The following is a 27,181-nucleotide window of genomic DNA, read 5'->3' on the forward strand; positions in this document are numbered from 1 at the left end:
GATTGTTCCCAACTTCTGACTGAAGAAACAGCTACTCCATTAAATGTCAGCGAAAATCCACTCCCACATCCTGATTTGGTGTTATACACGGATGGTTCAAGATATGCTGATGAGTTTGGTAGATTCCACACCGGATACGCTGTTACCACAGAGGACACTGTAGTGCACGTAGCTGCGCGTCCGCCCTCACCGTCAGCACAAGAAGCAGAACTTCAGGTTCTGTCTACTGCATGTATTTTAGCCAAGAACAGACGGGCTAATATATACACGGACTCACGGTATGCATTTGGTATTGCTCACGATTTTTGGGCTCTATGGGCCAATCGAGGGTTTATTACTACTGCCGGAACCCCAGCGAAAAATGCTGAAGATGTTAAAATCCTCATGGACTCGATCAAATTACCTACTCAGTTGGCTATTATTAAAGTTAAGGCGCACGGTCCTAGGAATAGTCCACAGGCTATTGGCAACGCATTTGCGGATATGCAAGCAAAAGCCGCCGCTCTTTTACCCGTTGAACCAACCACACTAGCTATGGTGACCACACGCTCTCAGCGTAAACAGTTACAAGAAGCATTGACCCTACAAGAACCTGATGATCTACAACAGACTGAAGTTTTCTGTCGGACCCCGCGAGACCGCTTAATGACGATGCAGAGAATGTCTCCAAAGGAAGAGGTGAAGCAATGGAAGACTGATGGGGCATGTATGGATAATTGGAGCGCCCGGCCAGGGCTATCGAGGTACTCGGCACCGGGCCCGTTGATCTCAATGGGAGTTGTCACGGAAGCTGTGACCCGGTCCGTGGCCCTGGGGCTCCATTGCAAAAGGAGGGTGAAAGAACAGTAAAACAGAATTGATGAATAGTTCGTCACTCCACCTGTGGTGTTCGGCAAGGGAGATGTTAAGCCGACGCTGCATGCAGATCCTCTGGGACTGGTGGTGTGTTGCAGCCAAGATGGTGAAGCTCCCCAGAGGTGGAGCTGTAGTCCCAGGGCAGTGTAGATGTAGGGGGTAGCTGAGAGGCGCAGGCAGTGTAGTAGCTGGTACTCAGATGTAGCAGTGCTGGGTGTGTGGGCGCAAGAATCAATGGAAGACACCAGGCCTTGTACTGTAGTTCCAAAGCTTTACTCACAGTCTGTAGTACACACAGGTGCCTGCCTCCGTACTGTGTTCTCCCGGTCAGAGGCTCAATCAACCTCCCAGTCAGATGGAATGCTCCCTTCCAACGCTCCACAAACATGTACCTTTCTGAACGTCTCCTCTTACAGCGCCTTTAAGTGTGAAGTACTCCCAGTACTGAGTTACACTGGAGTTCCTCCTGACAGATGTTCCCAAGAACTCTACTTGTACGGCAGACAGCTGTAGCCTGCTTCGGGGACTCCTTCCTCCTGAGCCCCGGCTCACTATCCAAGTTGCTGTTGTGCCCCCAAGTCTTAGATGGGAGTAGTGCATTTACAGCCCACTACTCCACCGGTGTCTGCTGTAGGACCATTAGCATCCATACAACCTCGGGGATCGGGCCCCGGCCTTGCGCTTAGAACTTCTAGGCAGGGTTCTCTCCTAACCCACGTCCTCTGTTCCCTTTTACTCCTTTGTTCCGTACTAATCTCTCCTTCTTATGGAAGATCAGGTTTCAGTTCAATGTCTTTCTCCTTCTTTCCTTTCCCGTGCCAGCAGACCCAGGCCACTGAGGTCTGCTGCAGCACCTCCTTCCTCCATCCCTCTCCCAGGGATCTTCTTCCCTCACTCCTCTCTGAGTAACTTCCTCTCCAGACTGACCTGTAATCCTAACCCTTCCCACTCTCTTATGTATTCTAAACTCCACCCGCCTCCCAGCACGTTTCGAGTTCCAAGCAGGGAGCCACCAAAGGTGCTCTGCTACACTCCAAGCAGGGAGCCGCAATGTGGCTTTGCTGAACTATCGTGTTGTGTGGGATGCAGGTGTTGGAGCATGGTCAGGAGCCTCCAACTTACCTGGATGGTGGGGCACCACACCACAGGAGGAGGAGCAGTACCTCTGTGGCGACTGAGCCTCAGGGGCGCCACATAATGGTCTCTGGAAAAAGGACCAACTTGTGTGTCTCCCTAAGCGGATGTACCCTGCTATCGCCAGATGGGCACATGGACCTATACATCGAGGAAAAAATCAAGCCCTCGCACTGGTGTAAAAATTCTACTGGGCCCCGGGAATTTCCACAGTTTTGACAGCGCTCAACCGTGCCTGTAATATCTGTCAGACCTGCAATCCCGGTCAACTTCAACGTGTACCCCCGAAGCACCTTGCTAAGCCCGACTATCCTTTCCAAAGGCTCCAGGTGGACCATATCACGTTACCTAAGTCTGGAAGGTATGAATACTGTTTGGTTGTTGTTGACGTGTTCTCCAGTTGGCCGGAAGCATTCCCTGTTACCAACATGACTTCAAAAACCACAGCGAAGAAACGGGTGATGGAAGTCATATGCAGATATGGGGTTCCAGAAGTTGTTGAAAGTGATCAAGGTCCAGCCTTTTCTTCTCATGTGTACCAAGAAGTTCTGACAATGCTTGGATCCACTGTAGCCCTCCATACTCCGTACCATCCACAATCCAGTGGGAAAGTTGAGAGGTTGAATGGCACACTGAAGGGACAATTGACCAAAATGATGCAGGAGACTACGGCTCCATGGCCAGAGCTCCTACCCATTGTACTATACCACATTCATATTACCCCTATTGCAAAACATGGCCTGTCCCCATATGAGATATTGTTTGGTGCCAGGCCCCCAGTTGCAAATTTACAGCCTCAGCAGTTATCAGAAGAAACTGACCGTGCTGTTCAATATGTTATTCAGCTTAGTAAAAATCTTGCTAACACCCATGCTCTAGTTTCTTCTTCTCTTCCAGATTCAGCAGAAACTGACACCTGTCATAATCTGAAGCCTGGTGACTTGGTAGTCGTGAAAAAACATGTCAGAAAGCACGGACTAGAACCCTTGTATGATGGTCCCTATCAAGTCCTCCTCATCACCCCTACATCAGTGAAGCTAGAAGGAAGACCAGCTTGGATCCATGCATCACACTGCATGCTGGTCAAACAAGCCAATAGCAAATAAAGGGGGCATAATGTTTTGGTTTTTCGCATTTTCCATATTACTACTGGTAACCGCATGGGACAGCCTAAATTCCCCAACGTCTTTGAATAACAAGTTTATACAACATCATGAAAAATTACTGAAAGATATGTTGGACAATTCCCAGTCTCTGGCAGATTGTTGGATCTACACGTATTCACCAGTGTCAGCCACGAGCATCCCCTTTTTGGCTATCCCTGTTCCACCTGTTTTACCTGAGGAGTTATTTGCTTGGACTAACTGTTCTGACACACTCGCTAATAATGCCACAGTTAATGCTAAGTTATGGACTATTACTGTTGGTATACCTATTGTGGGATGCGTGGGATACCCCTGGTGGCAAGGTAACATTTCAGGAAGCAGTACACACCTTCAATATTTGGCCTATAAAGGAGGGGCTTGGGTACCTAAGAATAAGACTAGTCTAACCAATCTGGGGCAAGTTCCAACGTATGGTTTACAAGTCAGTTTCACTGTAACTTCACGCTCTACTGATGCCTTCAAACCAATGTTGTTAGAAAGAAGGTTACATAATATGTCATGGAAATTTTCTAATTTGTTTCCACAGAATTCTAACGAAACCTGTGCCAGTATTCCTAGCAATATAATAATAATAATAATTTTTATTTATATAGCGCCAACATATTCCGCAGCACTTTACAATTAAGCGGGGACATGTACAGACAATAAATTCAATACAAGTTAAGACAGTTTAAACAGTGGCATTAGGCGTGAGGTCCCTGCTCGCAAGCTTACAAACTACAAGGAAATGGGGGGGACACAGTAGGTGAGAAGTGCTTGTTATTTCAGGTCTGGCAATTATAATAAATAGGGATTTTCATATAAAGCTGCATGAGCCGGTCATCAGCCCGTGTGTTTAAATGCAATAGTCAAGTATCAAGTGCAGTTATCGTGTGCATGGAGGGTGTGAAGACAGATGAATAGTAGGGTGCAGATTCAGAATAATATTTGGAAGGAGGGAACAGGGCAAAGTTAGTTTACTGAGTAGTTGATGTGGTAGGCTTGTTTGAAGAGATGGGTTTTCAAAGCGCGCTTGAATAGGTCGGGGCTCGGTACCAGTCTGATCGTCTGGGGAAGTGCATTCCAGAGAGCTGGAGCAGCACGAGAGAAATCTTGGAGACGGAGGTGCGAGGTTCGGATTACGGGGGATGTTAGTCTTAGGTCATTTGTAGAACGGAGGGCACGTGTAGGGCGATAGACAGCGATGAGAGAGGAGATACAGTATAAGGCGGTGCAGAACAGTGGAGAGCTTTGTGGGTGAGAGAGATGAGTTTATACTGGACCCTGTAGCGAATAGGTAGCCAGTGTAATGACTGGCACAAGATGGAGGCATCGGTGAAGCGGCTGGACAGAAATATTACCCTGGCTGCCGCAATATATCTTGTAATGAGTCCTCTGAATATGTGCCAGGAACCTCCATTTGTGGAAATCCTGATGCAGGTTATTGTAGTACTTTAGGACAATCTCCAACTTGGTGCATACTTCAGAATGCATCTGCATTCATAGACTTAGTTCATAGATTAGTCCTGCAACATTCAGCCCTGTGGGATTTACCTGATGATATGTTCAGGGTATGTGGAGACAATGCTTATAAATGGTTGCCACTAGGGGTAAGAGGTACTTGTACCCTGGGTCGATTGGCCTCAGCCACCTTTGTTATTCCAAACAGTTGGATACACAGGCTATACCCAAACATACATTATATAAAAGAGCTGCGGACAATTCACCCCACCCTTCAGGGAGACCACATATAGTACAGATGAGTGTGGCCAATAAAGTTGTCAGTTCTATTTTCATTTACCCAATGATTACTCAAATGTGGGATAAATTGGTTAGGGCCACAGACTATCTAGATGATCAAATTTGGGATATACTGGACATACTTAATACTACTGTTGCTGTCCAAAATCAACTTATCATAGTCACTAATCAACATACTATAGTGCTGGACTACTTAACAGCAGCACAAGGTGGTATGTGTCAGGTCATTGGACCCGCTTGCTGTCATTATATAGATCCTCAGTACTATGAAGTTAAAGTTAAAAGACAATCAAAGACTCAGAGATCAATATGATAAAGACAATGATCGTAATAAGGACAGTTGGTGGTCAGCCACCTTCTCCTTTCTCAATCCAGCCAATTGGTTTAAGGGAATTGGGGTCTGAATAGCTGGGATCTTACAAAGGTTGTTACATATTGCTGCCTGTATCCTTATATATTTGATACTAAAACTTGTTCTTTGGTGTATTTCTGTATGTATTAGGAAATTCTGCACTAAGACAGCTAATGATGATACCAAAGGCGTCGCTACCCCTGCTCTTCACTACACCGATCTCTAAAGGTTACTTGATAAAGATGTTGAAGCCAAGTGCATGGCTACCTTCAAAAGATCTCCACCACTGTCATCAAAAACTGTTGTTTGTGAATTGCAGCATACAGGGGGGATGGGTGCGCCGCAACAGCCATGACTGATAACATGGCATCAGCCATGTGAAGACCCGTACCCCTCGAGCTTATAGCTTGGGATAGTACCTCTGATGCTGCATATTAGTTAACAAAATTTATCTAGGGGGATTGTGAAGGGTTAAACTAAAAATCAAACTGAAGGCTTCATTCTTTTTGTGCTTACAAGATAAATTCTGTTAGCTGTTATGACTAGTTCACATCAGTATGAACAAATGGGTCTTGTATATTGACCGTGGCTCATGAAATTCTGTAACTTTCTATGTCACGTAGCTAAGGACATTTTCTTGCAATACTATTGGCTTATAAAGTAAATGTATTACGATTCTATTGGTAGTTGTATACTTTGCATAATTAAGCAGAATGCTATGTAATGTGAGATTCAATAAACGGGGTTAGTGATCTGCTTTGATCCTCCCATACAGAGACACATCTGTATGGTCATTCTCCGTGGCTAGCAACATCCTGTGAATTAATTTGGAAATCACTTGGTCAACCGTGAAGGGTTAGTTTAGCCCTCCCTCGACAGAGATGGCCAGGGAAGGTACATACTGACAGGGAGTGCTGGAAGGGTGTACTTCATCTTGCCTGGAAGTAGGCTGGACCCCTCACCTGGAGATCACGGCACTGAGGTGGGCATCTGTGCGCGCCAAAATTGTAAGTAAAGTCTTGGAACTGCATTCAACTGTCATCTGCCTTCTTCCTGTGTCCTCAACCCAGCATTGCTACATCCTTTACTCCACACTACATCATCATCTCTAAATTCCTCTCAACTGGCCTGAGACTACAGCTCTGCCTGTGGAGAGCTATTACACCTCAGCTGCTTCATACCATCTGTCCCAGAGGATCTGCAGAGCAGCGCTGGTCACCTCTGACCAGAATACCACAGGTGGCATCACGAATTTATACACATAAACTTTATTCCTATTTAGTTCCTTATTTTTACATGAATGCCTGGGGTCACGGACCAGGTCACTGCCACTGTGACACATCCCTTTAAGACACCGGCCTGGTACCGAGTAATCCACGGCCCCTGGGGCGCTTCATTTTGGCGTCACAAACAGGATGACGTAGCCCAGTGTAGCCGGGTCCTGTGTGCTGAAGATTTGATGGATTTGAGAACTGAAAAGCCTAAAATGTGCATAAGAACGGATTTAATACACTGTGAATTGAACTGTGAAGCGGTGCAGTGAGGCGTATCATCGTGGGTGGCACTCAGGAAAAGGAGCGAAACATCATGAATCTCCCTTGCCTGTATTTCTATGCAACGGCGTCATGGCCAACGCCCAGAGGGGTCCGGATGTTAGCCCGGTATGGTCGCAAAGGGAAAAGACACCACCCTCAAGGGGAGGAGAGAAGCTCCGCGGCTGGAAAAATAGCCAGGAAGGAGCCACAACACCTGGCAGCCATTATAGAGAGTGGAAGGAGGCCTGAAGAGCGCAGTGAAGAAAAACACCCTTCACCCGGCTCCATGGCACCAGGCTCCAGCCCCTTGGAGGAACTCCACCTGGCACAGCTGGAGCAGGAGATTGCCCAGCTGAATAGAAGCTTGCAGCAGCGACAGGTTCTGCTGGAGCGGAAGGAACAGCAAACCCAGGAGGAGTTCGCCCTCGGAGTACCATTACCATCGGTACCCACTGCCACTGTCCAGGTATCATCACCACCGGTACCCGCTGCCACCACCCAGGTAGCGCCACTGCCGGCCCCTGAGAGCGGTTCTCTGATAACACCTTCATCGGACTTTGCCGTCACACCAGTGTCCCTGCCGCCGGAGTCTGCAGAAGAACCTCACAGTCCGGAAACAACAGGTACACCCGTCGCCCCTGAGATATGGGAGGCCCTGTTAGGCCCCATTGGGTTGCCACCAACCCCGAAGTCCGGCCAGGTGGTGATAGATGTTGCCTGGGACCGGGAGATAACACCCAGGGGGGGAATACTAGAGTCTGTCCCCATACCGCAGCCACCTCCCGTAGGCAGAGGCAAGTGGGAAATCCTCGCTCGGGATACACTGAATGCAAGAGCAAGGAGATTCCCCTTAACCACTGAAGAGGTCTGCCGCAGGCAGCTTCTACAATTTAATAAAGAAAAAAAAGAGCGACACCAGCAGAGACTGGCCCTGATAGACCGGGATCTCAGTGTAAAGAGGCAGGTCCACGGTGAGCATGTGAAGGAAAGAGATCCTCTGGGCTGGGGCAAGGTCCTCAATTTTGACAATGATAAGGGGTATGGCTTCATCCATGACTCCCGGGAAATTGTAGATCTGTTTGTCAGCAGGCGGGACGTGGAGGCACACCTTATTCGGGATCACCCAGGGTGTGATTTATTCCTGGGGGAATACATGTCCTTCACCCGCCATCTGGGAGCCCGTGGATGGTACGCCCTGAATGTCAGGAGAATCCCTGCAGAGCTGGCAGCTGTGTACAAACACCAGGGGCGCAACAGCAACAACAACAGCCCCAATAGCCGCCGCAGCAGCCCCAATAGTTACAGCAGCAGTGACACCAGCTGCAGCAAGACAACAGGCTGCAGTTCCACCCCATCAGGCAGCCACCACTCTAGCTCCACCAAGAGGGGCTCAACCAGATGACGGTAACCAATTCCTCATGCCTCCTGGTAGCGGGCATCCAGAACGTTTGCTGCTGTGAGTTCATTCTCTGGTTCGGGAGGTGGTGCGGCTGGTTTGATCGGTGGAGATCTGCCACCTGAGAATGAGGATGATGATTGGATCTCAGGATTCTCAGATTGGATTTAAGACAGCCGACGCCCTATTCAGTTGCTGGTTATTCCTTCTGGCTTGTCAGCTCTTGGTTTTCAGCTCTGTTCCAGTCATCTAAAGCTAAGTTTTTCTGCTATTGTTCACACTTGATTTTGTTGGTCTATTCAATTTTTTTTGTGTGGTCTGCCAGCCCTGGCTGGAGGTTGAGCTGAATTTCCACTCTTATTTATCAGTATTTTGCCAATTGGCTTTTTATCCCTTACTAGTTCGGACTCTTTTTGCTCTGTCTCAGAATATTCCAGAGTGCTGATATAGTGGGAGAAGTCTAGTGACTTCAGGGTTAATCAGAAGTGTTGGACATTATTTTTGTAGGTTTTTTGCAGGTTGCAGACAGTGACTTGCCTTTCCTTTCCTGTCTAGTTAGTTTGGGCCCCATCATTTGCTCAGCCTATTTTCCTGCCTGTGTTTGTGCCTTCATCTTGTTTCACCATCAATACATGTGTGGGGGCTATCTATTCCTTTGGGGTCTGCTCTGGGGCAGTTAGTTTTCCCTTTTCTTGCTTTAGACTTATGTAGTCCTCCGGCCTTGACAAGGCGCCTAGGAACATCGTAGGCACACTCCACGGCTACTGCTAGTTGTGTGGTAAGATCAGGGATCTGCAATCTGCATAGTTACCAACTTCTCTGGTTTTCTGTGGCTTAGCTTGTTTTGTTTTTTTCTCCTCGGTGACCCATTCATAACAGAATCACCAGCCATACCGCAGAATCTAGGGTACTCAAAAGCAGGAAAGAATTGTAAAAAAAAAAAAAGTGTCAGAATTATTTTTATATGTATATTTTTTCCTCTTTTTCTCTGGGGCCGTAGGAGGATTTTTTTTTCTTAATGGAGATTAAGCAATTGTCTGATCGTGTGGAGCAGCTCACTGCTGAAGTGCGGGGAATTTCCGCTTATCTCGCTCATTCACATGCTGCTGAACCAAAGATCCCTACTCCTGATGTGTTTTTTGGGGATCGGTCTAAATTTTTGAATTTTAAGAATAATTGTAAATTATTTCTTGCCTTGAAGCCTAATTCATTGGGGAGCTCTGCGCATCAGGTTAAAATTGTCATCTCTTTGCTGTGCAGCGATCCCCAGGATTGGGCGTTTTCTTTGACACCTGAAGATCCTATTCTGACTAATGTGGATGCATTTTTTCAAGCCTTGGGGTTGTTGTATGATGAACCTAATGCTATTGATCAAGCTGAGAAAGCCCTATTGGCATTGAACCAGGGTCAGGATTTTGCAGAGTTATACTGTCAAAAATTCTGAAAGTGGGCGGTCCTTACTACATGGAATGATAGTGCCTTGGCAGCTCTCTTTCGGAAGGGTTTGTCAGAAACCGTAAAAGATACTATGGTGGGATTTCCTGTTCCCTCTGGTCTTGACGATTCTATGTCATTAGCCATTCAAATGGATCGGCGTTTACGTGAACACAAAACTACACGAGAGGCGTTGCCACCTTTTGGACAAATGTCTGAACCTATGCAATGTGATAGAGTTTTGTCTAGGACGCAACATCAGGAGTTTAGAAGGCGTAATAAGCTGTGTTTTTTTCTGTGGAGACATCTCTCATACTATTTCTGTCTGTCCAAAACGAGAGAAACGTTTTGCACACACATTTGCTGTGGGCAGTATACAACCTAAGTTTCTTTTGGCAATTACTCTGATCTGCTCCTTATCCACGTTTTCCACAAAGGCCTTTGTGGATTCAGGAGCAGCATTGAATCTGATGGATTTGGACTTTGCTAAATGTTGTGGTTTTTCCATGACGCCTCTGCGGACGCCTATTCCTTTGAGGGGTATTGATGCTACTCCTTTGGCGGAGAATAAACCTCAGTTTTGGACCCAGGTGACGATGCGGGTTGCCCCAGACCACCAAGAAAATTGTACATTTTTGGTGCTGCATAATTTGCATGATACAATTGTTCTGGGTTTTCCTTGGTTGCAAACTCATAATCCAGTTTTGGATTGGAAATCTGGGTCTGTGGTGAGTTGGGGTTGTCAGTGTGTTCTTAGGGACGCTCCTGTTTTCTCCACCTCTCCTCAGTCTCATGATATTCCTGATTATCTAGCCAATTTTTCTGATGTATTTAGTGAGAGCAAGTCTGCGTCTTTGCCTCCTCATAGGAGTTATGACTGTGCAATTGAGTTGATGCCTGGGTGTAAATTTCCCAAGGGTCGGCTTTTCATCTTATCGGTACCCGAACAAGATGCTATGCGATCCTATATTAAGGAGTCATTGGAGAAGGGTCATATTAGACCATCCTCGTCACGTTTAGGTGCTGGGTTTTTTTTGTGGCCAAGAAAGATGGTTCATTAAGACCGTGTATTGATTATCGTTCCCTTAACAAGATGACGGTTAAATATCAGTACCCGTTACCTCTGATGTCTGATTTATTCTCCAGAGTTAAGAGTGCCTGCTGGTTTACTAAGGTTGACCTCAGGGGGGCGTATAATCTTATTCGCATCAAGCACGGGGATGAATGGAAGACGGCGTTTAATACTCCGGAGGGACATTTTGAGTACCTGGTGATGCCTTTTGGGCTCACTAATGCCCCTTCTGTCTTCCAGTCCTTTATGAATAATATTCTCCGTGACTTTGTGGATAAGTTTTTGATCATCTATCTGGATAATATTTTCATCTTTTCTAGTGATTGGGATTCTCATGTGGAACACGTCCGGACTGTGTTCCGGATTTTGAGGGAGAATTCCCCGTTTGTTAAGGGATCGAAATGCCTCTTTGGTGTACAGAGGATTTCATTTTTGGGATTTATCTTATCTCCATCGACTATTGAAATGGACCTGGCCAAGGTACAGGCCATTTATGATTGGGTTCAGCCTACTTCTTTCAAGGCCCTCCAGAAGTTTTTGGGTTTTGCTAATTTCTATCGTAAATTTATAGGTAATTTTTCTGGTATTGTCAAACCACTGACTGATCTGACCAAGAAGGGCGCTGATGTGCTGAATTGGTCTCCTGAGGCTATCTCAGTATTTCAGGAGCTTAAGCAGAGATTTACTTCAGCTCCAGTTTTACGGCAACCTGATGTCTCACTTCCATTTCAGGTGGAGGTAGATGCTTCTGAGATTGGTGCAGGAGCTGTTTTGTCCCAAAAAGACCCTGTGACTTCTAAGATGAATCCCTGTGCCTTCTTTTCTCGAAAGTTCTCCCCATCTGAACGCAACTATGACGTGGGGAATCGGGAATTGTTGGCCATGAAGTGGGCATTTGAGGAGTGGAGACATTGGTTGGAGGGAGCTAGACATCAAGTTGTGGTCCTCACCGATCACAAGAATTTGATTTATCTGGAGTCGGCCAAACGCTTGAATCCTAGACAGGCTAGATGGGCCTTGTTTTTCTCACGCTTTAATTTTGTGGTCTCTTTTCTTCCGGGCACTAAGAAAGTTAAGGCAGACGCCCTTTATAGAAGTTTCTTTGCCGATTCTCTTAGTGTAACTGAGCCTACTACTTTCCTAGGTGAGGGGGTAATTCTTTCTGCCATTTTGCCCGATTTGAGATGCGCCTTGGAGGAACTTCAGGAGGATAAACCTGAGCGTTGCCCTATGGGAAAATTGTATGTTCCTGATGTTATGCGGGGCTTAGGTCAAAGGAGGCTGAAATACCCGGGGCCCCTGCGGAGTCCCTCCAACTAGGGAAAACCCTGTCTGACCCTCAACCCAGGGTTTTTGCTAATGGTGCAAATGCCTGAGCCTCCAACCTTTCGTTATCTCCTGCTCAGCCCTAAGCTGAACCCTCCACCCTCCACCAGTGAGTCGTCAAACAACCAAAGTCCACACAGTAATGACAGATAGGGAGAACTTAAACCACACCGCACCGCAAACACACAGGACAATACTGTAATGTGAACAGGGCAAAACAAAACACAAATATTGGAAGGCGAAAAGGTAACAACGGATCATACGCCACCAGATACGAATTTCTCTCTCCAACACCTCCTCTCCAGACCGAAACCACTTGGCATAAAACACAAGCTATAATCGGCGACGCCCACAAGCCAGCACGACTATTTAAAGACCGTGGGCGTGACCAAACATCTCACCTGATTTCCAGCCAGATTAACCCCCCGATAACCTGAGTAAAATCAAGCCGGCGCCACTGAGGCTATAGTGGGCGGAGATGGAACTACCGCTGCCTGCCGGACGCTGTGGTGTGAATAGCGTCCGACATGACACCTGACCAGTGGAGAAAGAGAGTGATGTCTGAAATTCATTGCTCCGCATTGGCTGGTCATCCAGGTATTTTTGGTACCAGAGATTTGGTGAGTCGGGCCTTTTGGTGGCCTGCCTTATCTCGTGACGTCAGGAATTTTGTACAGTCCTGAGGGACTTGTTCTCGGTCTAAACCCTGTTCTCGTTCTAGTGGGTTGCTGATGCCATTGCCGGTGCCCAAGAGGCCATGGACCCATATCTCAATGGATTTTATTTCTGATCTTCCTGTCTCTCAGAGAATGACTGTTATCTGTGTCATTTGTGATAGATTTTCGAAGATGGTCCATCTTGTACCACTCCCAAAGTTGCCATCTTCCGCTGAGTTGGTGCCCTTGTTTTTACAACAGGTGGTTCGGTTACATGGGATTCCTGAGAACATTGTGTCCGACAGAGGAGTCCAGTTTGTTTCCAGATTCTGGAAAGCCTTTTGTTCCAATCTGGGAATTCAGTTATCCTTCTCCTCCGCGTTTCATCACCAGTCCAATGGAGAGACTGAGAGAACAAACCAGACCTTGGAGTCTTATTTGAGATGTTTTAGATCTGCTGATCAGGATGATTGGGTCTCATTTTTGCCCTTGGCCGAATTCGCACTGAACAATAGAGCTAGTTCTGCCACTTGGATGTCACCCTTTTTCTGTAATTTTGGGTTTCATCCTCGATTCTCTTCAGGGCAAGTGGAATCTTCGCCCTGCCCAGGTGTGGACACTGTGGTTAAGAGAATGCAGCAGATATGGGACCAAGTGGTGGATAAGTTGTCACTCACTCAGGAAAAGGCCCAGCGATTTTCCAACCGGCATAGGACCATTGGTCCCCGGTTTAAAGTGGGTGATATGGTTTGGTTGTCGTCTAAGAATATTCCTATGAAGGTTGCATCTCCTAAATTTAAGCGAAGATTTATTGGTCCTTATAAGATTTTGGAAATTCTTAATCCTGTTTCATTTGATTGGCTCTTCCAGTTACGTTCAAGATCCATAACGTATTTCACAAATCTCTGTTGAAGAGGTTTGTTGAGCTAGTGGTTCCTATGGCAGCACCTCCTGACCCTGTGTTAGTCAAAGGCAATGTGGAATATGAGGTAGAGAAAATATTGGATTCTCGTTTGGTTAGACGGAGACTCCAGTATTTGGTCAAATGGAACGATTATGGTCAGGAGGATAATTCTTGGGTCTCTGTCTCTGATATTCATGCCAATAGATTGGTTCGTGCTTTTCACCGGGCCCATCCTGATCGGCCTGGTGGCGTGGATGAGGGTTCGGTGACCCCACCTCAAGGGGGGGGTACTGTTGTGAGTTCATTCTCTGGTTCGGGAGGTGGTGTGGCTGGTTTGATCGGTGGAGATCTGCGACTTGAGAATGAGGATGATGATTGGATCTCAGCTCTGTTCCAGTCATCTAAAGCTAAGTTTTTCTGCTATTGTTCACACTTGATTTTGTTGGTCTATTCAATTTTTTTTGTGTGGTCTGCCAGCCCCGGCTGGGGGCTGAGCTGAATTTCCACTCTTATTTATCATTATTTTGCCAATTGGCTTTTTGTCCCTTACTAGTTTGGTCTGTTTTTGCTCTGTCTCAGAATATTCCAGAGTGCTGATATAGTGGGAGAAGTCTAGTGACTTCAGGGTTAATTTGGCTATCAGAAGTGTTGGACATTATTTTTGTAGGGTTTTTTGCAGGTTGCAGTGACTTGCCTTTCCTTTCCTGTCTGGTTAGTTTGGGCCCCATCATTTGCTCAGCCTATTTTCCTGCCTGTGTTTGTGCCTTCATCTTGTTTCACGGTCAATACATGTGTGGGGGCTGTCTTTCCTTTGGGGTCTGCTCTGGGGCAGTTAGTTTTCCCATTTCTTGCTTTAGGCTTATGTAGTCCTCCGGCCGTGATGAGGTGTCTAGGAACATCGTAGGCACGCTCCACGGCTACTGCTAGTTGTGTGGTAAGATCAGGGATCTGCAATCTGCATAGTTACCAACTTCTCTGGTTTTCTGTGGCTTAGCTTGCTTTGTTTTTTTTATCCTCGGTGACCCATTCATAACAGTTTGCCCTGGAAGCAAGGAGGCCAGAGCACTTCTGCTTCACCAGGAGGTGACATACCTCAGTAAGCAAAAACTGAACATTTAACAAGTTGAATTATAAATAGTTACCCAGGAAGGTTATTGTACAGTTTTTCTATCTAAGTTCCCAGTTTTTTCTATGCAAGTTTGCAGTTTTGCATGCTGATCTTCTTAAGGCTGTGTGCACACGCTGCGGATTTTGCTACGGTTCCGCAGCGGTTTTGGCCGCTGCGGACCCGCAGCAGTTTCTGCTGCGGTGTACAGTACAATGATTCCCTATGGGAATCAAAAACCGCAGTGCAGACGGTGTGGAATTTTCCGCGCGGATTATCTGCGGTTTTCAATCCGCAGAAAGAATTGACATGTCAATTCTTTCTGCGGATTCTCCTGCGGTTTGCCATCTCCTCCATTGAGGAGATGAAAAACCGCAGGGCAAAACCGCAGAGCAATCCGCAGGTAAAACCGCAGGTCTTTTGACCTGCGGTTTCACCTGCGGATTGTACAAAATCCGCGCGGATGAATCCGCACCTTTTCCGCAGCGTGTGCACACAGCCTTAAAGTAAAAACTGAGAGATCATGAACTATGTGTGATCCAAAAACTTTCTCTGTAAATAGTTCCGCACCCCTTTTCGTGCTCCTCCTTGGCTTTACTTGCACCTTTTAAGAAAATAAGGACTCATCACTGCCCAACTGCAGCAGTGGCCGAAGACAGGTCTAAAGAGGAAGACCAGTTATGTCCTGCAGCCCACCCATGACCACGGTTGGAGGTTTTGAGCAGGTCCTCCACCCAGCAAAAGGACACTTGAAGATACCCCAGTTGGGACAGTATCTACCATTCACCATTGATAATTGCCATTTTTGTAACTAATAAAAATGTTAATAATATTATGATAGTGATAGGATCAGAAGCACTATTCCATAGCATATATTACAGTAGTAATGTTTAATAAATAAAAATCCAGAGCAAGTGACGAACTAAAGTTGGCGGTTGTCACCTGGAAGCAGTTAGATTTATAGGTAATATAAATAAAGATAGTTTGTACCGTTTAAAGTAAAGGTACCTCTCTGCAGGAAAAGCTGTTTTATAGTGATATATATGTATATTGTTAACTGCTGGCAGTATTGTTTTAAAAATATATTATTTTTTGTATGTTCCTGTAACATCTTGTACTTTATTTCAGCCCGTGGACATGCTGGATTCAAAGGGGGTGGAATGTGGCACCTCTGAGGGTTCAGTCACCACAGAGGTACTGCACCTCACCCAGAGGTGTGGTATCTCACAACCAGGTAAGATGGAGACACCTGACCACATTCCACTCCCATGTAGAATAGCAGAGCACCCTTTATGGCCCCTGCTTGGTACATGAAGGGTGTTGGGAAGTGGGTGGAGCGTAGGAAGAGCAGGAGAATTGCAGCATGTGAGAGAGTTCCCTCAGAGGGAGGAAAGGAGACAGGACGTGTCATTAGCAGCTCCTGGCACTACATCATCTCTAAATTCCTCTCAACTGCCCTGGGTCTACAGCGCTGCCTGTGGAGAGCTATTACACCTCAGCTGCTTCATACCATCTGTCCCAGAGGATCTGCAGAGCAGCGCTGGTCGCCTCTGACCAGAATACCACAGGTGGTGTCACAAATTTATACACATAAACTTTATTCCTATTCAATTCTTTATTTTTACATGAATGCCTGGGGCCACGGACCGGGTCACTGCCACTGTGACACATCCCTTTAAGACACTGGCCTGGTGCCGAGTAATCCACGGCCCCTGGGGCCCTTCTCTGACATACAGGGCCAGCAGTTGCCTAGGGCCCCGTTGCTCCAGGGGGCCCCAGCCAGTGGCGTGTTGCTAATAGTGGCACACCACATAACTGCTATGGGGGCCCTGTGCCAGCGGAGCAGCAGCGGGTGATAGGAGGCAGGAGCCCCTGTCCCTGCTGCTAAAGAGGAATGAATATTCACTGCTTCCCACGCCCACATGGGCATGGAAAGGGGTGAATATTTAAATTTAGCGGTCTCCGGTCAGTGACACAGTGTTGGCCGCAGCAGCCGGCTAACACTGCCCACTATCAGGGCCGGGGAACCAGGGCCCTCCGCTACCCCAGACCAGGCAGCCGATATGTGGCAGTAAGTCAGGGCCGGCGCTGCCCTCAATTGTAATGGAAGAGAGAGCGTCAGATGAAGCTCTCCCATCAGTCCCCTCTGCTCCTGGCTCACAGCCGGTGCGCGATGACGTCACTTCATAGTGCACCCGCTGTGTGTCTGGCAGATGGCAGCTCCTGACCCTGAAGCAGAGCCGCCACCGGAATCAGCGTGGGAGCGAGAAGGAGAGGTGAGTATTGTGGTTTGTTTTTTTTATATCTCTATCTCTATATCTAAATAGAAAACAGACAGCAACACAAACTTGAGCCGATTTTGGGGGCAATACTTCCTGAGTAATGTGGTTGTCCAACGCAAAATATAAATGGAAAAAAATCAGGCAGCACCAAGTGGTAAAGCACAAAGACCGTGCTGTGAGGTCGAAACGTTGCCCCACTTGGTGCTGGATTAAAGGCCACAACTTTTCCTTGACCTGGAGCGCTGACTGATTTATTTCCATTTATCTCTATATCTATTTATTTATCTATATTTATATCTATCTCTATATCTATCTCTATATATAGCATTATACCCTATGAGGGGGGCAGCATTATACTATATGACGGGGCTGCATTATACTATATGAGGGGGCTGCATTATACTATATGAGGGGGCTGCATTATACTATATGAGGGGGCTGCATTATACTATATGAGGGGGCTGCTCTATATTCTATGAGGGGGCTGCCCCAACTCCTGCTACATAATTAAGATTTGTACTACCTTATATTATACCCGGATATTAGCACGTTTTACCGCACAATTGGTGGTCTTGTATTTATCTCTATGTAGCTACATAGTGGGCCCCAAGAATGATTTTCTCTGGTGAGTACAAGGTGTTCCAGTCCGACGCTGAGCACCATGACAACCAGCACAGCAGAGTCCTGCACACACTGAGGCCCCTGATCATGTGACCCCTGACTCCTCCCCTCCTGTGACCTCATCACAGGTCCTGTGCACACAGAGCAGCCATATATGTGGAGTGCGGCTCTGCGGGTGGAGGTAAGTGCTGGAGGCTCCATTATTCTCTATGTGGAGTGCGGGTGGAGGTCGGTGCTGGAGGCTCCATTATTCTCTATGTGGAGTGCGGCTCTGCGGGTGGAGGTCGGTGCTGGAGGCTCCATTATTCTCTATGTGGAGTGCGGGTGGAGGTCGGTGCTGGAGGCTCCATTATTCTCTATGTGGAGTGCGGCTCTGCGGGTGGAGGTCGGTGCTGGAGGCTCCATTATTCTCTATGTGGAGTGCGGCTCTGCGGGTGGAGGTCGGTGCCGGAGGCTCCATTATTCTCTATGTGGAGTGCGGCTCTGCGGGTGGAGGTCGGTGCCGGAGGCTCCATTATTCTCTATGTGGAGTGCGGGTGGAGGTCGGTGCTGGAGGCTCCATTATTCTCTATGTGGAGTGTGGCTCTGCGGGTGGAGGTCGGTGCCGGAGGCTCCATTATTCTCTATGTGGAGTGCGGGTGGAGGTCGGTGCTGGAGGCGTCATTATTCTCTATGTGGAGTGCGGCTCTGCGGGTGGAGGTAGGTGCCGGAGGCTCCATTATTCTCTATGTGGAGTGCGGCTCTGCGGGTGGAGGTCGGTGCCGGAGGCTCCATTATTCTCTATGTGGAGTGCGGCTCTGTGGGTGGAGGTCGGTGCCGGAGGCTCCATTATTCTCTATGTGGAGTGCGGCTCTGCGGGTGGAGGTCGGTGCCGGAGGCTCCATTATTCTCTATGTGGAGTGCGGCTCTGCGGGTGGAGGTCGGTGCCGGAGGCTCCATTATTCTCTATGTGGAGTGCGGCTCTGCGGGTGGAGGTCGGTGCCGGAGGCTCCATTATTCTCTATGTGGAGTGCGGCTCTGCGGGTGGAGGTCGGTGCTGGAGGCTCCATTATTCTCTATGTGGAGTGCGGCTCTGCGGGTGGAGGTCGGTGCCGGAGGCTCCATTATTCTCTATGTGGAGTGCGGCTCTGCGGGTGGAGGTCTGTGCCGGAGGCTCCATTATTCTCTATGTGGAGTGTGGGTGGAGGTCGGTGCTGGAGGCTCCATTATTCTCTATGTGGAGTGTGGCTCTGCGGGTGGAGGTCGGTGCCGGAGGCTCCATTATTCTCTATGTGGAGTGCGGGTGGAGGTCGGTGCTGGAGGCGTCATTATTCTCTATGTGGAGTGCGGCTCTGCGGGTGGAGGTAGGTGCCGGAGGCTCCATTATTCTCTATGTGGAGTGCGGCTCTGCGGGTGGAGGTCGGTGCTGGAGGCTCCATTATTCTCTATGTGGAGTGCGGCTCTGCGGGTGGAGGTCGGTGCTGGAGGCTCCATTATTCTCTATGTGGAGTGCGGCTCTGCGGGTGGAGGTCGGTGCTGGAGGCTCCATTATTCTCTATGTGGAGTGCGGCTCTGCGGGTGGAGGTAAGTGCCGGAGGCTCCATTATTCTCTATGTGGAGTGCGGCTCCGCGGGTGGAGGTCGGTGCCGGAGGCTCCATTATTCTCTATGTGGAGTGCGGCTCCGCGGGTGGAGGTCGGTGCTGGAGGCTCCATTATTCTCTATGTGGAGTGCGGCGCTGCGGGTGGAGGTCGGTGCCGGAGGCTCCATTATTCTCTATGTGGAGGTCGGTGCTGGAGGCTCCATTATTCTCTATGTGGAGGTCGGTGCCGGAGGCTCCATTATTCTCTATGTTGAGTGCGGGTGGAGGTCGGTGCTGGAGGCTCCATTATTCTCTATGTGGAGTGCGGCTCTGCGGGTGGAGGTAAGTGCTGGAGGCTCCATTATTCTCTATGTGGAGTGTGGCTCTGCGGGTGGAGGTAAGTGCTGGAGGCTCCATTATTCTCTATGTGGAGTGCGGCTCCGCGGGTGGAGGTCGGTGCTGGAGGCTCCATTATTCTCTGTGGAGTGCGGCTCTGCGGGTGGAGGTCGGTGCCGGAGACTCCATTATTCTCTATGTGGAGTGCGGCTCTGCGGGTGGAGGTCGGTGCCGGAGACTCCATTATTCTCTATGTGGAGTGCGGCACTGCGGGTGGAGGTCGGTGCCGGAGACTCCATTATTCTCTATGTTGAGTGCGGGTGGAGGTCGGTGCTGGAGACTCCATTATTCTCTATGTGGAGTGCGGCTCTGCGGGTGGAGGTCGGTGCCGGAGACTCCATTATTCTCTATGTGGAGTGCGGCTCTGCGGGTGGAGGTCGGTGCCGGAGACTCCATTATTCTCTATGTGGAGTGCGGCTCCGCGGGTGGAGGTCGGTGCTGGAGGCTCCATTATTCTCTATGTGGAGTGCGGCTCTGCGGGTGGAGGTCGGTGCCGGAGGCTCCATTATTCTCTATGTGGAGGTCGGTGCCGGAGGCTCCATTATTCTCTATGTGGAGGTCGGTGCCGGAGGCTCCATTATTCTCTATGTTGAGTGCGGGTGGAGGTCGGTGCTGGAGGCTCCATTATTCTCTATGTGGAGTGTGGCTCTGCGGGTGGAGGTCGGTGCTGGAGGCTCCATTATTCTCTATGTGGAGTGCGGCTCTGCGGGTGGAGGTCGGTGCTGGAGGCTCCATTATTCTCTATGTGGAGTGCGGCTCTGTGGGTGGAGGTCGGTGCCGGAGGCTCCATTATTCTCTACGTGGAGTGCGGCACTGCGGGTGGAGGTCGGTGCTGGAAGCCCCATTATTCTCTATGTGGAGTGCGGCTCTGCGGGTGGAGGTCGGTGCCGGAGGCTCCATTATTCTCTATGTGGAGGTCGGTGCTGGAGGCTCCATTATTCTCTATGTGGAGTGCGGCTCTGCGGGTGGAGGTCGGTGCTGGAGGCTCCATTATTCTCTATGTGGAGTGCGGCTCTGCGGGTGGAGGTAGGTGCTGGAGGCTCCATTATTCTCTATGTGGAGTGTGGCTCTGCGGGTGGAGGTCGGTGCCGGAGGCTCCATTATTCTCTCTGTGGAGTGCGGCTCTGCGGGTGGAGGTCGGTGCCGGAGGCTCCATTATTCTCTATGTGGAGTGCAGCTCTGCGGGTGGAGGTAGGTGCTCGAGGCTCCATTATTCTCTATGTGGAGTGTGGCTCTGCGGGTGGAGGTAAGTGCTGGAGGCTCCATTATTCTCTGTGTGGAGTGCGGCTCTGCGGGTGGAGGTAGGTGCTCGAGGCTCCATTATTCTCTATGTGGAGTGTGGCTCTGCGGGTGGAGGTAAGTGCTGGAGGCTCCATTATTCTCTGTGTGGAGTGCGGCTCTGCGGGTGGAGGTTGGTGCTGGAGGCTCCATTATTCTCTATGTGGAGTGTGGCTCTGCGGGTGGAGGTAAGTGCTGGAGGCTCCATTATTCTCTGTGTGGAGTGCGGCTCTGCGGGTGGAGGTAGGTGCTCGAGGCTCCATTATTCTCTATGTGGAGTGTGGCTCTGCGGGTGGAGGTAAGTGCTGGAGGCTCCATTATTCTCTATGTGGAGTGTGGCTCTGCGGGTGGAGGTAAGTGCTGGAGGCTCCATTATTCTCTGTGTGGAGTGCGGCTCTGCGGGTGGAGGCAAGTGCTGGAGGCTCCATTATTCTCTGTGTGGAGTGCGGCTCTGCGGGTGGAGGTCGGTGCCGGAGACTCCATTATTCTCTATGTGGAGTGCGGCTCTGCGGGTGGAGGTAAGTGCTGGAGGCTCCATTATTCTCTATGTGGAGTGCGGCTCTGCGGGTGGAGGTAAGTGCTGGAGGCTCCATTATTCTCTGTGTGGAGTGCGGCTCTGCGGGTGGAGGTCGGTGCCGGAGACTCCATTATTCTCTATGTGGAGTGCGGCTCTGCGGGTGGAGGTCGGTGCCGGAGACTCCATTATTCTCTATGTGGAGTGCTGCTCTGCGGGTGGAGGGTTTTTACACCCATTTCATTATAGGAATCCGCAGGCCAAATCCACACAAAATTCTCAGTAATTCCGCAGTAAATCCGCAGGTAAAACACAGGTCATTTTACCTGCGGATTCTGCAGATTCCATGCGGAAGAATCCACAACGTGTGCACATACCCTTTTTCTTTCCCTGAGCCATCAGTGATCTTACAGACGGGAGTTTCCAGGAGCGCTAGATTCAGGGCGATCCTAGTGCTGATCGAGCCGTCTGCCTCCATCTAAAGTTATGTAGTGTCAAGTGTTCAAGCCGCTCTTTCCTCTGCATTGCTGGTAGTGAAATAAACTTGTCCATTTTCTAGATGGACGCTGAGCTGATTTATAGTCGGTTGTGTGACGCCGGTCTCCTGGGAGTGTTCTCTGGGCGCGCGCTCCCTGCCTATTAAAGGGGCAGCACCTGCACATCTGAAGACATCCTCAGCCAATAGCAGCAAGACTGTCACGGATGTGTCAGAGGCAGCAGACCATTGCACTGCATCCGTCTGCAGAAGGTCTCAGTAGTTTGCTTTGCAGACGAGTGGCCACCTCCCCTGGTGCTAATGGCCACACCTGGACCTGAGTGTTGATTTACTTGCTGCTGGGTGATATTTTCTATTTGCACTTCCCTGTTGAGACTTGGAGCTGCAGCAGGCAGCTAGCGTCCTCTTTGGAGTTTGAAGGACGACGGTATAGCAGTATAGTACAATGAAAAATGCTTCACTTCTTACGTCTCATGACTGATATCCATTTTAAATTCTCCAATACCTCCAAAAACGGACAGTATATAACTCCATACAGTATTATGGCCAGCGCTTAGTGCGCTATACAGAGTAATGAGGCCCATATATTTCTCCATATGGAATCATTGATCCCATATAATGTTTCAAACCGTATATGATGAGCTCCACATAATGCTATATTATACGTTGGTCCCAATGGATGATGCTCCACTGTCTTTTGGGCCCAAATAATGCTCCATATATAATGGGCCCCATTTCTACTGCTGTAGTGTATAATGGGCCCTGTAAATGCTGCTCCAGTGTCTGATGTCCACCTTTGGAATGCTCCAGTGTATGGTGGGCCCCATATATCATTCACCAGAGTAGAGTGCTCCCCAAAAATTGCTGTCCCAACCTTGAAAACAATTACATAAGTCTCCTCGCTAGGGAATCCCAGCACTACTCTGAACTCCTTGTCGTCCCCATCTTCCATCTCACTGCACTTGGCTGTTTAGGCCCTCCCACCGGCAGAGACACTTTTGCGTACTATGCGGCGCCCTGTGCCAGTGCCATCGCCCATGAGTATGCCACCCCCACCTGCTCAAGGAACCTGCACTTTCATCTGCACCTTCCTCTTTGTCACCGTGTAAGGTGGTATAGTATGTGGGAAGGGGAACCTGAGTTTCCTCTGGGTCAGATTCTGGCAGTGTAGAGTGCGAGGGGAATGTAGTGGTCTGGGTCAATGTACCAGCAGCATCATCCAGCAGTGTCTGGGCCTCAGTGCACTTGTGGCGTCCCCAAGAGTACGGTCGCCACTGTGGCATTACCTTCCTCCTAGGGAGTGTGTTGTCAAGCTTGGGAGCAACGAAGGATCTCTCTAGCAGTGAAACCAACACCCAACACATTTCCCACTCCAGGCTAGCAGGGAGACCTCTGAACCTGACTGCTGAGGAGCTGCTCTCTGTGGTCGGGAGGAGGTAAGTTAGGGCACTCTGTGCAGGGAAGGGGGAAGTGTGTGGACGTGAGAAGGGGAGCTGGAGGATGAGCATAGTTAAAGCTCACTCCTAGCTGGAGTGCATGGTTCCGATTCCGGTCTCCGAGTTTGTAGGGACACTGACGTTCCTGCAGCAGAAACCGGGGGAAGTAGCAGCTATAAATGCTCTGTACCCAACTAAGGGTCGGAGGCCCCAGCATCGATGTGTGGGAGCCAGAAGGAAAAGGCTACAGCTGTCTGCCATACAAGTAAAGTCTGAGGAACATCTGTTAGACAGGAGGCGCTTCAGTGAACCACGGTCCTGTGAGTGCTTCCCCCACAAGCGCTAGAAAGAAGACGTTCAGGAAGGTACATGTTGGCGGAGTGTTGGGAGCTTTCCATTTTGGTCCCGGAGGTTGGCTGAGGTCCTGACCCGGAGGACACAGCACGGAGGCAGGCATCTGTGTAACCTGCAGACTGTGAGTAAAGCTTTGGATCTGCACGCTCTGGTGTCCTACAGTTATACCAGCACCGCTACATCTGGGTACCAGCACCTACACCGCCTGTGCCTTTCCCCATCACTACATCTACACTTCCCTGGGACTCCAGCTCCACCTGTGGGGAGCTTCACCATCTTTGCTGCACAACACCATCAGTCCCAGAGGATCTGCATGCAGTGTCGGCCTAACATCTATGTTGCCTAACACCACAGGTGGCGTCAAAGTATCTATAAAAACTCTTTACCATTATACCACACCATTTACATGGGCGCCCAGGGCCACCGTCCGGGTCATCGCTGCTGTGACACATCCCACTGACACCGGCCCGGTACTGAGTACCCCACAGCCCTGGGAGGGCGACCCATATGCCGACTGCTGATCGGGCGGCGTTATTCCCATGAACCTCCAAACAGCATCCATGAAGGCAAAGTTTTTGGTTTCCGGGGGCAGTATGATTGCAAAGCTGAACCTTAAAGGAATGTCCAAAAGGGCACCACCAGGAGTGGAGCCTGTGGCTTAATTGGACTCCACCCGGGAAACCACAACCATGCCACCTAAAGAAAAGATGCACACTTTGAAAGCTTTGTCGATTTTGTGTGTGGTGTGGTATGTGTGTTTGTAGTTGTGCTAGTGATTTCTCAGCTTTATTCCGTTAACAACCGAGACTCCAGCATGCCCCCGCAGTTCTCGTCAAGCTTACTAGAGGGATAAGCGAGGCTCTGGCACGTGAGATCGAGCAATAACAGGTCTAGCATTCCCGCACATGTCCAGGGCTGCATGCACGCTACACTGAAAGGACCAGCTTTTGTCGCTTACAGGTGCAGATAACCTGCTGAACTCCGTTAGTGATGGGGATCTGGGATTCAGATTATTCCCTGCGACTGAACGATGATTTCCCAGTAAGTTCAGGTCAACCGCAATTCCGGAGTTAGGCCTAACCGTCATTCCTGAAAAATTACGTGTCCAAACCACAGGTGCTGTAGCTTGCTTAACAGCTCGGCAGCCGTTCTCAGGCCCAGTATGGATTCAACAACATTGTAGAAAGTTGATAAAGGGTACAGTTTCACCGGATAACACGTATATATGTAGCCTAGTTTACACATTAAAAATATATGTCTAAAGATCAGGAGGCAGACTCAGATGTTCTCAGGCTCAGTATGGATTTGACCAGATTGTACAAAGTTGAGAAAGGGTACTTTATCACTGGATAGCAGGTATATATAGCATAGTTTAAACATGTAAAATCTCCGTGTTCTCAGTATGGATTGCACAGCAATCTAAAAAGTGGAAAAAAGGAAATGCATTTGAGGCGTACACAACTATATACTTTTGGTGTTATTTTTAAATCTTCCTATATATTTCTGTCTCAGTAATACAGTCCAGCCTCTCCGCAATAGGAAATGAGATGCATACAATTACTGACATAAAGGCTAGTGATTGCAGAAATCTAGGAATTACTATTCACGGGAAAAACTTCCGTCACAATTCTCATAGGCGATGCTGACCCTCAATTAATTTGTGTTGAGACAGTGAAAACAATTTTTTGTGAATAAAGGCTTTCTGTATTGCACTTCCGTTGATTCCATCACTGTTACTCATCTCAATAAAATTTTTATCACAGGGAGCGATGTAAACATGGTGCTCACTGGCTATCATGATCTGTCACATAACTTTGGAGTGCAAAAGACAGAAGCCACAGGCCGTAGGCGATTCTATTTGATTGGCATGAGAGGGCACATTTTAAAATGTGCGCCGGAATGTCACACGTTTGTGAGTAGGAAAACTGTGAAAGCTGATGATAAACCACCACTGCATGTCATTGTGAGTCGACGTCCATAAGAAATGGAAGCCATTGATCATCTGGAGCTAGAGCCCGGCCAGCAGGACAGGGCATAGCTACATCTTAACCATCATCTTTCAGTTCAATCAATTTGTAGTGGCACTCCCAGTGAAGGATTTGACAGCCCAGACTACACAGCGGAGGAGCAGGGAGAGGTAAACATTGCAAATGCTGGGGCCCTGCCCAAGCAAGGGGGGCACACTCGTGGGCGTCGGTACTGGCACTGGGCCCCTCATAGTACGGCGGTGTGTCTGACGGCGGGTGTGCACCACCACCGTCGGAGACATTTGATTGCACTATGAGGGACCCTGTGCCAGTGCCCGCGCCCAAGAGTCGGCCTACCCACCTGTCCAGGGCAACGGCACTCGCACAGTTTCGTGCGCTAGGTGGTGACCCCGGCCATGGGGAGGGGCAGCCCAGTTAGGGCGGTTTACAAAGTGGCATATGTTGATGTGGGACATTCAGCTGCTGCAAAAGGCGAAATAGGTCAAGTTCGCAGAATAGGAGGAGGACCAAAGCAAGCCATTTTTCTGTCACCCTATGTGTCATCAGGGGAAGGTGGGACAAAATCCTTGGAAACCCATGCATGGTTCATTTTAATGAAGGTTAGATCATCCACATTTTGGGTTGACAGACGGGTCCTTTTTTCTGTCAGGATTGATCCAGCTGCACTGAAGACTCTTTCCGATAGCACACTTGCAGCTGGGCAAGCGAGCTCCTGTAAGGCATATTGTGCCAATTCAGGCCAGGTGTCCAGTTTAGCGGCCCAATAGTCAAAGGGGAATGACCTGTGCGGGAGAACATCGATATGGGAGGAAAAGTAGTTTGTAACCATAGTTGACAACTGCTGTCTCCTGTCACTTTCCATTGATGCAGTATTACTAGTTGTGTGAGCGGTACTTGAAAAATCAGTCCACAACATTGTCATGAAGCCCCTGTCTCCAACGCCACTTCTGCTGTGTGCACCACGAACACCTCTGCCAAGCTGCCCCCGGCCCGTACGGCTCGTGTGAGAACCATCACCGCTGCTGTGTGCTGGGAATGCCTCAACCAACCGGTTTACCAGAGTTGCTTGTTTATTAGCCAATATTAGGTCAAGGTTCTCCTGTGGCATGATGTTTTGTAATTTGCCTTTATAGCGTGGATCCAGGATGCTGGCCAACCAGTAGTCGTCATCGTTCATCATTTTGGCAATGTGGGGGTCCCTTTTTAGGATCTGCAAAGCATAATCTGACATGTGGGCCAATGTTCCCAGTGTCAATGATGCACTGCGAGTGCTGGTTGGAGGAGCACTTTCTGGCAAATCCACATCCCTCCAGTCACACACACACCCTGTACCAGACCTTGCCACGCCAACATTTTCACTTGCCCCACGAGATGCATCCTCCTCCCCTAAGTAATCATCCCCATCATCATCCTCCTCCTTCTCTTCTTCCTCCACCTCGTCCAGGAGAGGTCCATGAGCAGACAATGGCTGAATGTCATCAAGGATTCCCTCCTCCTCTTCCTCCTCGTCAACATTGGCTGCAGACGCCTGCTCCTTAAGTTGCGTCAAAGTTTGCATGAGCAGACGCATAAGTGGGATGC

General features: G+C 49.1%; 1 protein-coding gene across 1 annotated transcript in view; it reads left to right on the forward strand.

Annotated features, from left to right (window-relative positions):
• Window positions 1–18,766: 18,766 nt before the first annotated feature.
• LOC141059300 (uncharacterized) overlaps window positions 18,767–27,181 on the forward strand; it is a 370,224-nt gene continuing 361,809 nt past the window's right edge. The window contains exon 1 of the mRNA XM_073555628.1: window positions 18,767–18,921. Coding sequence (XP_073411729.1) covers window positions 18,793–18,921 — 129 coding nt within the window. The 5' untranslated portion in view covers window positions 18,767–18,792. The remainder of the gene's footprint in view (window positions 18,922–27,181) is intronic.

The sequence above is a fragment of the Dendrobates tinctorius genome, unplaced genomic scaffold (genome assembly GCF_039654945.1).
Source record: "Dendrobates tinctorius isolate UK_male_01 unplaced genomic scaffold, ASM3965494v1 ptg000226l, whole genome shotgun sequence".
Classification (NCBI taxonomy): Eukaryota; Metazoa; Chordata; class Amphibia; order Anura; family Dendrobatidae; genus Dendrobates; species Dendrobates tinctorius.